The sequence below is a fragment of the Microtus oregoni genome, unplaced genomic scaffold (genome assembly GCF_018167655.1).
Source record: "Microtus oregoni isolate MIOR12 unplaced genomic scaffold, Mior012 000011F_ref0000422, whole genome shotgun sequence".
Taxonomy (NCBI): Eukaryota; Metazoa; Chordata; class Mammalia; order Rodentia; family Cricetidae; genus Microtus; species Microtus oregoni.
Window position 1 is genome coordinate 30285145 of NW_024543070.1, and position 13279 is coordinate 30298423.

General features: G+C 42.1%; 1 protein-coding gene across 5 annotated transcripts in view; it reads left to right on the forward strand.

Annotated features, from left to right (window-relative positions):
* Nucleotides 1-5271: 5271 nt before the first annotated feature.
* LOC121453452 (nucleolar protein 4) overlaps nucleotides 5272-13279 on the forward strand; it is a 350206-nt gene continuing 342198 nt past the window's right edge. For 2 of the 5 annotated variants that reach the window (XM_041660243.1, XM_041660246.1), the window contains exon 1: nucleotides 5273-5872. In XM_041660243.1, the coding sequence (XP_041516177.1) occupies nucleotides 5609-5872 (264 nt within the window). In that variant the 5' untranslated portion in view covers nucleotides 5273-5608. Of the gene's footprint in view, nucleotides 5873-6936; nucleotides 7049-13279 lie in introns of those variants that run through there. The other 3 variants (XM_041660248.1, XM_041660244.1, XM_041660245.1) reach the window with 3 other exon arrangements.

Consider the following 13279-nt stretch of genomic DNA (forward strand, 5'->3'; position numbering starts at 1 on the left):
AAAACTAAATAGACATTTTAGCAGGCTAGTAAGCAGGTTTCCTACATGGCTTCTTCTTTGAAGTCCTGCATTGAGGTTTTGTCTTCACTCTCTTCAGTGGTAGACCATGTTTGGAACATGTAGACCTAATGAAACCATTTTTTCCCAGGTTGCTTTTGGCCAGTGTTTATATTACAGCAAAGGAAAAGCAAACTAGGAGAGTTCCCATCATTGATTTTTTTCCCCCAATGTATCTGCTGTAGGAACTTCTTCAGCTAGTAGCCTTTAAGTTACCAACCCATTTACATACTATAAATGCCAATGTAAAGTGAATGCTTCCTGTCTCTTGCTATTGCTGGATTCAGTTCCTGTTTCCCTGTTCCTGCAGAGGACTGTGATCTGTGAGTGTACCCCTAAATAAATAACCGTTTATTTATAGTGCAATTCTGAGCTAGTGTGGGGTTTCTTTTAGCATCCTTCTTCAATTTAGTATCTTCAGATGTTATCACATTGAAGATTAAAATTTTTACATGTGAATTGTAAGAAGGACACAAACATTCATTATATTCCTATTTAAGACCTGTTCTACATCTAAAATATCTTTAACCCATCACTTCTTTCCTTCTTCCTTCTTGTTATCATGAGAATACATCACCATGATTTTCATGTAAGCTGCTTCAGCATCTAGAAATTTCCTTTCTGGCTCTCTGTTTTCACGCACGTGCCCTTTTAACCCCTTTGTCTTTCGAGGAGCCAGTGAAACTCACAAAATTCCACATCATGTGAATGTACTGCTTTAAACATTCTTTCTTTTGGTCTTCCCCTGGGCCAACAATAAAAAAACACACATCTCAGTCATAACAAGCACTGTCCTGCAAGAGCTGACTGCCAAAGATGACTTCAGTATCACACTCTGCTTCTCTCTTTCCTGGTTTCCTGGAATATGTCAATAACTCTTTTATTTTGGCATATGTGTGCTCTGTGATCCCTCTTCCAGTTTCTTGTTGTAGTTGGTTACTGTGTATCATGGCATATCCCAATGAGGTGCTACCCACTCAGAAAAATACGCATTACACTTGTCCAGTCCTCCTGTTCAGCACTGTCCACCTCCTGTATCACCATTGTTTCTCTCCGTTTTCCATTGGAGTACTTAAGTTCTGTGTGATGAAGAGCCTGCATGCATATTCATCTTAAGCAAATGAACTGGTTGCTCATGATTATTTGTTGAGTATACGTGTGAGTCAAATGCATTCAACAAAGCATTTTTATTTTGACATATGATCCTATATATCTGTGCTTGCCATAATTTGTTGATGAGCCTAGAGATTCATTAATAGTTCCGGTTGATATATTAAGTGCAAGGGTTTATTTATGAAATATAAATTGACCACAGGATTGAAAGAAATTTAACTTCTGTGACAAAGTCATATTAATTTTGGCATATTATGGCTAAAATTTTGGGCATTATAAACTTAAAAATATTTTTCCTACAATCATGTTTATCCTTTTCATTATCTACTTTTCCCCTCAGCCTACTAGGTCCTAGGTTAGGCTCAATTTGAGGGTTGGTGCTGTATGCTGTATATGAAGTATAGAACCACTGTTTGGGGAGGTAAGCTGTATAGCAATTCTGAAGGGCATCACCCATTAAATTCAAGGCAACTGGTTTAGATCTTCTTTATATATAAAGAAGAGGTTCAATATAACACTCACAGCAGACCTGGGAAGACCTAACTCTGAGAACTTAAGATAAAACCGGAGTGAATCACTGAAGAAAGGTTTCAATTGTTAGGGATTGCACCCAAGGTAGGAGGGATAACCCAAAGCTTTTTGCCCAGTTTTCCCAGCCAATAATGCAAACAAACGCAGAGCCAAAAACAGTTCCAGTGCCAAAAATACAATCACAAACTTTTGGAAGACTGGCCCTGAAATTCCTTTGTTCCAGTTTGAATAGTCTTTCCATAATTATTTACTTCTTTCCATGAAGAAATGTAGATGTTATATAGTCTACTTTAGCACATGGGGGCTTTTCGTTTCTGTATCTCATTTAGTTAATGGAAATGAAGGTTAATGCTGTGTTTGTGTCCTGTCACTAACTTAGGTTGAGGTGCTCCTAAGTCCGTACACTATGTTGACAGGGAACTTATAAATACAATTCAGATCCTTGAGATCTGCTAAATGAGGATAAAATTCACTCAAACATTATTCAGCAAAAGTCATTAGAAATAGATGCTTCTTCATTCCCCTCCCCTTCTCCTCCTCTGCTCCCTCTCTTTCTACCCCTCCTTTGTCATGAACCCAGTATGTAGCTCTGATTATCTGGAACTCACTATATAGCCCAGACTGGGCTCACCCTGACATCAATCTTTATGCCTCTGCCTCCTGAGCGCCAGGAGGAAAGGACTGAGTACCACTCTCAGCTTCCATACCCATTTCTTAATCACTTGTTACATGATTTATCCATCAGGTCAGGGTTATTTTAGAAAGCAAGAGAATATGACTTTTCAAGGGTCATACAATCAAATTTCTCCTTGAACATGGGGGACATAGTCGTATAAGTGTGTAAACACAGCACCAGGCACACTCGGATTTTCATGACCCAACAGAATATTCTCCAATTCTAAGTTGCTGTCACCCTCTGCTGGGTCAAAAAAAGCACACAAAATTTTATTGATACTACACAAAGTAAAATAATTAAGAAAAATAATAAATACCAGTGTACATTATAAATTTTGTTTTATTATTCTTAATTTTTGAAGCAGGGATCTTTACAAGTACTGTATGCCAAAGTAAGGTATATATCTTAATATAAAAGTCATTATTAAGAGGCTTTTGGCAGGAAACAATATTTTAATTTGAATATTCCAGGAAGGGTGCTTCTTGGTCCCAAAAGTACTTAAAGACCTCTCAAATATCAGAAAGATCTATCCGAATAGAGACACATCAAAAAGAACACGTAACTATGGACCAACATATCTGATGACGAAGTCAGCTTCATAGAACTAGCTTTCGTTTGAGTAGATGAGTACCCAGAACCGAATACCCGTTCAGAAATTCTGGGAAACAAATGGACGATATATAGCAAACCTATATCTCTCTGCTTGGAATCATTCCCTATCTAGAAAAACAGAAACAAAACTTTCAGAGCTGTTCTTGACAAACACACCACACATAGAAGGGCAATTAAAAAAACAGTCCTTCATTTGTTCATTCCGTATGTTGGTATATTTAAGACACTCAGGTATTTTTAAAACAGCGCCGCGCGAGCGATCTAAAGGCAAACAGTAAAATCCATCAATTCAAAGTGACATCCTCTCCCTGAGAGGTGGTAGATTTGTGACTACTCTTTGGCAGTAGCGTCTCGGAGTTCTACTGAACCCTCTTTATTGAGCAAAAATTCAAGGACTCAGGACAACCCATTTATTGTATTATTCTTTGATGCAAAAAGGAGAACTAAAAAGAATAAAGCAGTAAGGGTGGCCTCTCGAGAAGCAGAGCCCTTATAGGAATCCTGCAAGTTAATGAGAATTCACCCAGGACTCAAGAGCGATGGAGAGGGAGAGAAAGGAGGAGACAGGGGGGCGGGGGCAAACCTCTTCCTCTGCAGCTGGCCCTGTCCCTCATTTGTTGCTCCAATAAGCAGTAATTAGGTCCTGAGCTAATGGTGTCAGCTGATCTGCTGTTTTTAGGCTAGACCCAGAGGAAATCTCCATGGAAACCCTGCTGGACTCGTCCCCCCACCTGGATGCCTCCAGCTCCTTTCTGCCACCTGGCTGCCGCCCGGCCCGCTGCTACCTCCTCCTGCCTCTAACCTGCAGCCTGCAGCATGCGCACTGCCCCCGGGATCCCTAAATGGGACAATTCTGCCCGTGACGTCAGCGCCCAGCCGTCTCCACAGAAACTTTTGTCCCATTGGCCAATCAGAGAGCTTGGAAGGGGCCTAGGGGTGGGGGGTGGGAGGAGAGGGGAGTGGGAGGGGTGGGGGTGAGGGGAGAGGCGAGAGGTTTAGTGTGTGGAGCTGCTCGCGCAGCGCCCCGGCTGTCAGTCCCGGCTGGGGCCGCCGCTAGACCTTCCCAGAGACGCGCACCCCCGCACCCCCCGCCCCGCACACCCTCGCTCGACCACACATACGCACACGCTCAGCCTGGCCGCGCGGGAGCCACTGAGCAGCCTGAGAGCAGCGGGACCGGCTGCGGGCGGAGGACTGAGCTGCATTCCCACCGGGGCTTTCGCCTGGGAGACCGAAGCAGTCGCCAGGGTGGGCTCGGACCCCTCAAGAAAGGCGGCGCGGGTCGGGCCATCGGGCTGGCTGAGAGGATCCCTGCGACCCGCGGGGGCATAGGCAGGGAGTGTAATAAAGAGGAGCGGCCGCAACGAGCAGGACTGGAACTCCCCTGGTTACTGAGCAGCCGTGACACGAGGGTGGAAATCCTGATGGAGGGATCGCTGACTTCGTTTGCTTGGGAAAATCGTCTGGAGCAACTCCGATTTGGCTCCTCTGAGCAGCGGAGGGGGTTCCATGACGTGGCAGTGGGAAAATAGACAACCGAAACCTCCCGCGTGAACAGCAAACTATAACCCAGGGAGGGGGAACGACTGCTCTCTGCATTTTAATTTCACGCAAAAGGTTCTGTGCGGTAAACTTATTTCCATGTCTTGTACCCACTTCAGCAGAACCCAGAGGGTCTTATCTTGGGGACACCGTCATTATCCCGGAGAGCCCCAGCCAGCGGCCTGCCTTCCTGCTCCCACATTCCCAGGACCGGATTCCTTTTTGGGGTACTCCATCCGTCCTAGACAACTATGGTCAGGTGTCTATGAATACTGGGCCAATTTCTGAAAACTAACTCTTACAACCTACCTGCGAGCTAGAATTTAGCCCAATACATCTGAAGAAAAGGCATGTTGAGTCATTTTTGGGATACCTTCGTGTTCTTTTAAATTCCTGTAAAACGGGATCTGATAGGCTGACCAACATGACAGGTAAGAACTTTCTGTTTCTCTAGTCCTGTCACTGAGAAGGCCAAGGCAGAGCAGGACCCAGCAAGGAGGAGAATCCAGGGACCCCTGTGCCCTTCGAGGCTCACCAACTAAGGGCTGCTTTCGCTAGAGGCGCAGCCCTGGCTCCTGGACCATCCACTGAGGAAGCTTCTGGGGCGCGCGCCTGGAGATTGTCTTGCGCTCTGCCTGCCCTGCCCTGGACACATCCCTGGGGCGAGGCATCTAGGGACCACCTCAAGTCAATATTGGGATTTTTAATAAACCAAGGAAAGGGATTTTAATTATTCAGAAACCCAGCTCCTCTGGGCCAGCTGCTGTTGGGATGGTGCTGATCACACAGTATTAAACGGACCCTCCCTTAAGGGCACCAGAAAAAGAGTCCGAGACATCCTTTGCAATTAGGAAAGAACCAGACTTGGTAGCACAGGGCATTGATTGCTGGTGCCCATCCGGACCCTCCTCCTCTCTCTCTGGTCCTACCCCCCCACCTCACCGGAGGCAGCCTCCCGCGGCTCGGCCAGGACCTCGCGTCCTTGCATCGTGGCCTGGGCTGCGTATTTCATGAGCCCGGGGTGAACAGGTGCGAAGTGCTCTGGGAGCATCCGGCCCACGGCAGCGCAGTGGGAACATGGAGAGCGAGCGCGACATGTACCGCCAGTTCCAGGACTGGTGCCTTAGGACTTATGGGGACTCGGGCAAGACCAAGACGGTGACCCGTAAGAAATACGAACGGATCGTCCAGCTCCTCAACGGCTCCGAGTCAAGCTCTACCGACAATGCCAAATTTAAATTCTGGGTCAAATCGAAGGGTTTCCAGCTGGGCCAGCCGGATGAGGTCCGCGCGGGTGGCGGCGGCGCCAAGCAAGTGCTCTTCGTGCGGGTCAAGACTACGGTGAGCCGCCTTCTCTGTTATTTGTCTGCTGGAGCAGCCCGGAAGGGAGGGCGGAGAGAGGGGAAGGCAGGGAGATGCTGGAGCCAGTGTTGGCTCCTTGCCCCCCCCCCCCCTTCAACCCCCTCTCCAAGTCCTACACAGACGCAGTGGCCGGGCGTGATTTCCCTTCTAGAAAGTCTTTGTGGTCCTTTATTTTAAAGCAACAGCGAACCCGCAGAGCTGGCGGCCCTGCCTGCCTTGGGGCTGCGCTGCGGGACAGGGGTTGAAGCTTGCCTTCACCGTGTTTGGTGATGCCTGGTGTTTCCCTGGCCAGGCCATTGTCCCATGCCCTTCGCTAGGCGCCTGGCGCGTGTCCTACTTCCGCCAGGGCACCTAAAGGCCAGGCTGGAAGCCGAGTCACACGCTCTGATAACGAGGCTGATGGATAGGCTACTGTGTCTCTTTATTGGCACAAAGCACGAATGCGGCGGTTGAGGTGTATTTGGGGCTTTCCCCAGGACACTATTGAGTTTTGTTGTGAGAACGCCAGCGGGGAGACACAGGACAGTCTGCGCGCCTTAGTAGCCCCCTGAGATCCTAGCCACGATTGTTTGGTTGGCAGATAAGATCCTGGATATTCCTCCTCCCCGCCCCCATTCCCTTCTTCACTCGCACCACTGAAGCTTCCAGCTAGGCAATGCACAACAAAGAGATGGGTTTGGGCGCGATTAAATGGTGTGTTTGTTCTTCTTTCTGGGTTGGTTCTAGTCTTTTATCCACAAAGCTGTAGTGAAAGAGGAACCGGCTGTGAGACCGGTATATTTCATCCTAAAACGTAGATGCCTGTGGGGCTGGGAGGCTTCAGCAGCATCTGCTTCCTTTGCAAGAAGATGGGAACAGGGGTCTACAAGTAAGATCTCAGGTCAGATGTACAACACCTAGCTGCCTCATGATGGGTACTCACCTAGAGTGGGGGTGGAGCAGCTATCTGGCACCCTTTGTATTTTTGTCTCGCTTGGGGATTCGTTGAGCTTTGCTCCTTCCTCCCAATCCCCCCCCCCTTTTTTTAACTGGTGACTATTTCCCAGTGCACAGCTCCCTGAGGATCTTAGAAGGAAGGCTTCTGGAGGAGAAGGCTGTGCTTTCTCTCAGGAGAATGAAAGACACTTTCAAGCTCCGTCTGGAGGACTCACTCAGGTTTGAAAAGAAGCTTTTGGTTCACCCAAGATTATTTGGGAATGGTTGCTTGGATGATGGAGGTTTCTTTTGGAATTTATCTGGAAAATTTGAAAACAAGGGTGGACTGGAAACACAGAAAAGTTTTTTTACCCCTTCTTCTTGAGGTTCAGTTGTTGAAAGATTTGCAGGAGATAGATATCAACGATTCTTTTGCTTTCTCCTGTAGCGCAGAGCGCTGCTAAAGACAATGCTGAGGCACTGGCTTGCCTTGCTGAATGAAAAGGACCAGTTTGGCATCATTTAGAGTAAGGTTTCTTTACATCTGCATGAGCCAGAAGTGTGTAACAGAGACGAATTGCTTTGTTTCACTTGGAAGGGGACTAATGCTAAGAGTGGACAGAAAAAAATAATTTATTGTTAAGCAGAGTGAATTATAATTCTAGCCGAGTGACGAAAATGTTGTTATATCTTTTTAAAGTACTATTTAACATGGTCATATATCAATATTATAGATTATATTATATATCATGGCTAGCCAGAAAGTTTTTTTCAGTTTTTCATTCTTTCTGTCTTAAATTTAGATTCTCTGTTTGGGTCCAAGTGAGTTCATGCTTGTATGGTTTTGATTATAGCCGATATATGTGTTAGAATATGTGTCCCTTTAAAGACTAATTAAAATTCCAAATAACACAAGTTGTATAAAGGTTATACAGGCACCTAGATAATCGTGGGTGAGAGTTATTCAAACCAGCATTCACATGCTGTGACACTCATATTTTCATGTCAAAAAAATAAACGTGGAGTTGTTAGAGAATTACTGCTAAGACACCTAATGGAGAGTGACAGCTGCAGGGGGATAATAACGTAGCACGTGTTTCTCTTTTCAGTAAAGATTCCATATATTAATGGGAGACAATGCGATCTGCCAGGTTATATTGTTAAATGACTTCCGTGCAGTATTTAAAGCACTCTGTGTTCCATTCAAGCTTATTTTGAAATGTTGAATAGGATTTTAATTCATGAGCTCTTCTACTGTTCTTTATGAAAAATTTTCTGCTGCTCCTGACACAGAATTATAGGCTCCACCTTCTCTGAGAGGCAGCCAATCACAGTTTCAACCAGTTAAGAAAATAAATAAAATATCCTTTTTATCTTCTTTCCCAATGTCTGAATGCATTTTCCCCTAAACACATACACACACACACACACACACACACACACACACACACACTCATTTGCCATCATCATGACACGGATCCAAAAAGACAGAAATATGTTTTCTTTTCATTCAAAGCGTGTATATTGCACACGTTGGTTGAAATGAAAAACTGCCCATGAATGGTACTTTTGAGCAGATGGAGAGTCACTCTGAGCTCCTTGAGGTCTGAGGGACATTGGGTAGCTTTCCTTTTAGTGAGATATGCTTTGCTCCTGATGCTGCGTCAATCCACTGCTGCTGATAATTAGACGTCATTATTGCAGCCAAAAGGAAAAGAGAAAGAGGAGAGGACAGGCCTGGGCTAATTAACTACTTTTATTTAATGAAAGAGAGACAAATAGCAATTGGGAGGGTACATAAGAACAGACTAGACACACTACATAGACTTAATTGCAACAAGGCAATCTGTCAATCCCATAGTTAGAGGAGCTGGGTTTACCTCTTACTTTATCTAGAGAATAGACACCGCTTTGCAGGGGCTCTTGCCCCCCGAAACCCCAAAACTGAAAACTGGGAGTGCAAAAATGGATTCAAAATAAAAACTGTCAACAACTGGAAAGGATAAGTATATCCTTCAATACTTTTCCTGGCCAGGGGACCTTTCCGTCTCTGATGTTTAGATAACTCAGTGGCTGAAACAACACTAGTTGGTCACCAAGCAACCCCATCCTGCAACTCAGCCATCTTAGGTCTGGACGGGGACCTGGATGTGTATGCTTATGCAGTTTGCTTAACATCCCATCTGCTTATTTTTTGTTTGATTTCATGCTACTGCTCTTAGTACATTTTTAAAATTAAAAGCTCTGTCAAAAAAAAAAAAAGACTCAGCAAATATCTGCCGGTGATCGTAGCAAACTCAGTCAGAGACAATATCAAATAAGCAGGAGTATGACTGCTATCTTTACTACTTTGATAGTTCTTTAGACGCTTTTGATTCTGATTGACACATTGTTTTTTGACAACAATTAATTGAAACACAGTCACAGTCTGAATTACCACAATATTTTCCTCTAATTGATAGTATGGATGGTAAGATAAAAATAATAAAAAATAATCTTTCTTTCTGCATTATGACTAATGCACTGTCTTGTACTTTAAAAAATCCTCATTACGTTGTATAAAACATTAATGAGAAATTTAGTAATTCCATGTGTGCAATCCTTCTTTTAGCTTTAAATTAGTGAATACTCTATAATCAAATCAAAGACTATTTCCTTGACCTATGTTTGTAGGGAAAGAAACCAAGGTGTAAGCTTTGCTTCCCTATACTCTAATCTATATTTACTTTACTGTGGAGCATAAAATGAAATTTCTTCCACAAAGGAATATGCAGTGTCTTTAGTGATGCAATTTAAAAATGATGATTTATTCCGTCCTGCAATCTGTAGCCTCAGAGTTCACGTTGTTCTTACTACTAATTGATGAGTGCAAAGTGAGGACAATGAATATTCATGGACAAGATCATAAACAGTTAACATTTTGTTAGGTCTCTGACTATGGTGTACATCACAAATCCTTTATTCTAACCGGGGTAAGAGAAATAATAACTTCAAAGAATCTTCACCTACTTCCTCCTCTTCTAACAGCATGCGTTCGGAAAATCGGAAACATCTCATGTATTAGACCATCATCTGGAATTTGCTACAGATCTCAGAGAGGAGAAACCGTGCTCACAATCCATTATATTTTGTGCCTATAAGAGACATAAGTCATCAAGGTGGTCATGTTTTTGTTAATCTATTCTTAGATAGAACCAGGTTCCTCTGACACAGCCAACAAAATAACAACATATCATATCTACAACATCAATTCTGGGAATGAAGCAGGGTCCAGAAATAATGCCAGCAATGCTGCTTATGGAACATCCTCAGTAGTTCCTTGTGGCATTGTCGTGAGAAACAACCACCTATGATCTTTCTTGTTCAGTGTCAGTGTAAGCTCTAAGACACTGGGGACCTTCAGTGAAGGCCACTTGTGTGAGTGTCAAATGGCAGGACACTTAGATCTAAACACCTCTGCGTATAAGGACTATGTGAAGACTATCCCAGATGAGGACCCTAAGAAAATAACTCTTAACTTTTACATCCATTCTTGATCATCTTAATAGTAAATACAATGGGAGGGCTGTCAACAGTAGTAATTACCTCTTTCTTCCTCTGCCATCTGAATACTTTGCTTCAGGATTTTATTTTGTAGACTCACTACACAAGATGGAGAAAGGTGAGGAAGTGGAACCTGGGATATGCAGCAGAACTCTCAAGACCTTCAGTTTTGTGTCAGGATCACATAGATATTTCCTCCAGTGCTATTGTGTTTGTTAAGACTTCTACTAGCATTGTCTAAATAAGAATGATCAAGATGAATCAATCCACTGGGGTTTAGGTCCATTCTCTTTTCAAAATCTCAGTATGACAATATAAAAACAATGGAAACTAGTTGCAGGAAGCAGGGTTGTCCCTTCTAGGCAACCATCACCATCAGCTAATTACTTTGTTGTCTCTAAGAATGCATATAGCAAAAGCAGTTTAGATATACTGGTTAATAGTTGTATAAAGACAGACAGACATAATATCACCAAACTGGGTTTGCAATGTTATGCTTATTCAAGTAAAATATACAATGTTACCAAAATATAACAAAATGTATGAAATAAAAAAAATGCTAATAAACAAAAATTAAGAGAAAAAATAAGAAAAACCAAGTGGTTGAATTACTTTGTTCTTTATGTGAAAATTACAATTGACTATGTCATTATAAACTTTCTCCAATTATAAAAGGCAGGCAGATTTTCCTTTCCTCTTAGCTCCTTGTCACTTGGCTCCTGGTTTATACTACATTTATTAGGTTAGAGTTATTATGTGTTTCATATAAAATATTTATTATATAGTGTAGTTGTGTTGTGACCTCAAGGTTTTCATATTTATGTTATATGACTTGGCTCTCACAATGTTTTTCTTTGCTTATGTCTAAAACTATCTCATGCATTTTTACCTAGTTTTCTTTATCACTGATTTTTCTTAAATCTACCTACCATTCTTTCCTTATTGAATAGCTTGTGTGGTGTGTTCTTTAAGGCTTGTGCTAATTGGAAATATTCTTTCTTGGCCTCTACACCTAGATAACAATTTAATAATAGATTTTCTAGTTTTCCATTGGAACTTTGCAGATATCTCTTGTGTCTTCTTATGAGGAAAATATTTGTTCCCAGTTTCATAAGTTGTATGCTTCTTCATCACTGGAATTAAATCATTTCTCTAAGATGTGTTTGAACTCTATTTCTCTATATTTTTATAGGTGATCACACTCATGCATTGTCTGAGTTTTTTGAAAATCCCTGTGTTATATTTTCTACTGTGTATTTCCACCAAAATATTTCAAAGCATGACAGTTGAAAATACACAAGATGACATTTTTCTTCATATCCTGCCCCATTCTAGTTTCTATAAACTGGATTCTCTCTTTAAATTCTCATTTTCCCCCATGTATAGAAACACAGTTCACTTTTTCATATAAACTAAAAGTCTGTGTGGCATGGTGGGTTTGCTTCCTTTTGTCTTATAATCAGTTCTTGAGAATCGTGTTCCATTCCTGCCACTGACTCCTAGGTCTTGTAGCTCTCAGATTCTCACCAGCCGTATGCACCATAGGATGGTCCAGTTGTTTGGTGATTTGGTCATTTCTTCAAAGACTGTTTTGAAGATAGAGATTCAAACTCGACCATAACCTGACTAATGTGGTATTTGGTTTGTGCTCATTACGAAAGGAATAAACCTTGTCTGGTAGTTGTGTGGCCAGACATTCCTATTTATGTCCGTATGAAAGGAATCTTTTCTCCTTTCTCTATACTTATATGTTTGTCTATCTGCCCATCTACTCAACTAATTATTAAAATATATGAAATTGAAAGTCTTCTTTGTTTTGTTTTTTCTAGACAGGGTTTCTCTGTAGCTTTGGAGCCTGTCCTGAAACTCGCTCTTTTAGACCAGGCTGGCCCCAAATTCATAGAGATCTGCCTGCCTCTGCCTTTCTAGTGGTGGGATTAAAGGCATGCGCCACCACTGCCCAACTGAAATTGAAAGTATTTATCATTTTAATTGTATGATAATTACCATTAACTATATTCACATTTGTGTGTATGTGTGTGTGTGTTTGAAACATTTCTTATATACTCTATATTCATTTCCCTTTCATTTCCCCTCTAACTCCTAAATTTGTCTTTTTGTAACTGACTCATTGTGCTTAAGACAAGGTATTCAGGATTCACCCATGCTGCAATATAGTACAGTAATTTCTTTCTTTTCATGCTTGAATAATATTCCATTGAAGGTGTACAACCATGTTTTGTTTAAGCATGATTCTAATGACTATGCTGGCTGCTCCCATTTCTTGGTTATTGTGAATACCACTGATATAAAATTGTAATACCCGAATATTAAAGAAACAAATTTTAAAATAAATATGAAGATATTTGACTGTGGGATCATCTATCAGTTATGTTATTATTATTACTTTTGGGTTACTAGCAACTATTTTCAGTGTCAGTCATAGCCTTTTTCAGTCTAATCTATAGTCACAAATATGAGCACTCTTTAAGGCTATCTTAAAGAATGGCCAACTGTTGACTTTATTTTCTCTCAAGAGTTCTTCAGTGTTGGGGCTAGAGAGATGATCAGTAAAAGAAGCATACACTGTTTTTGCAGAGGACCTGGATTCGGTTCCTAGCCCCACCATGGGCAGCTCAAAAGCACCTGTAACACCAGACCCAAGGGATCACAAGTCCTCTTCTGGCCTCTAGCCTCTGGAGGAACTGAACTTATATGCATCCCTCCCCCACTTACACATTTGCACAGAAATAAAAATATCTTCAAAAAGTTTCAGAGATCATATACCATTTTTAATGTGATTGATGATAATACTATATTGATACTTTATGCTTATAAAGTTCTTTGGGTAAGTTATTGAAAAATTTATTTAAATGGAATGTCACTTTTAATCTTCACAGTAGTCCATGGTGCTACCACTTTCTTATT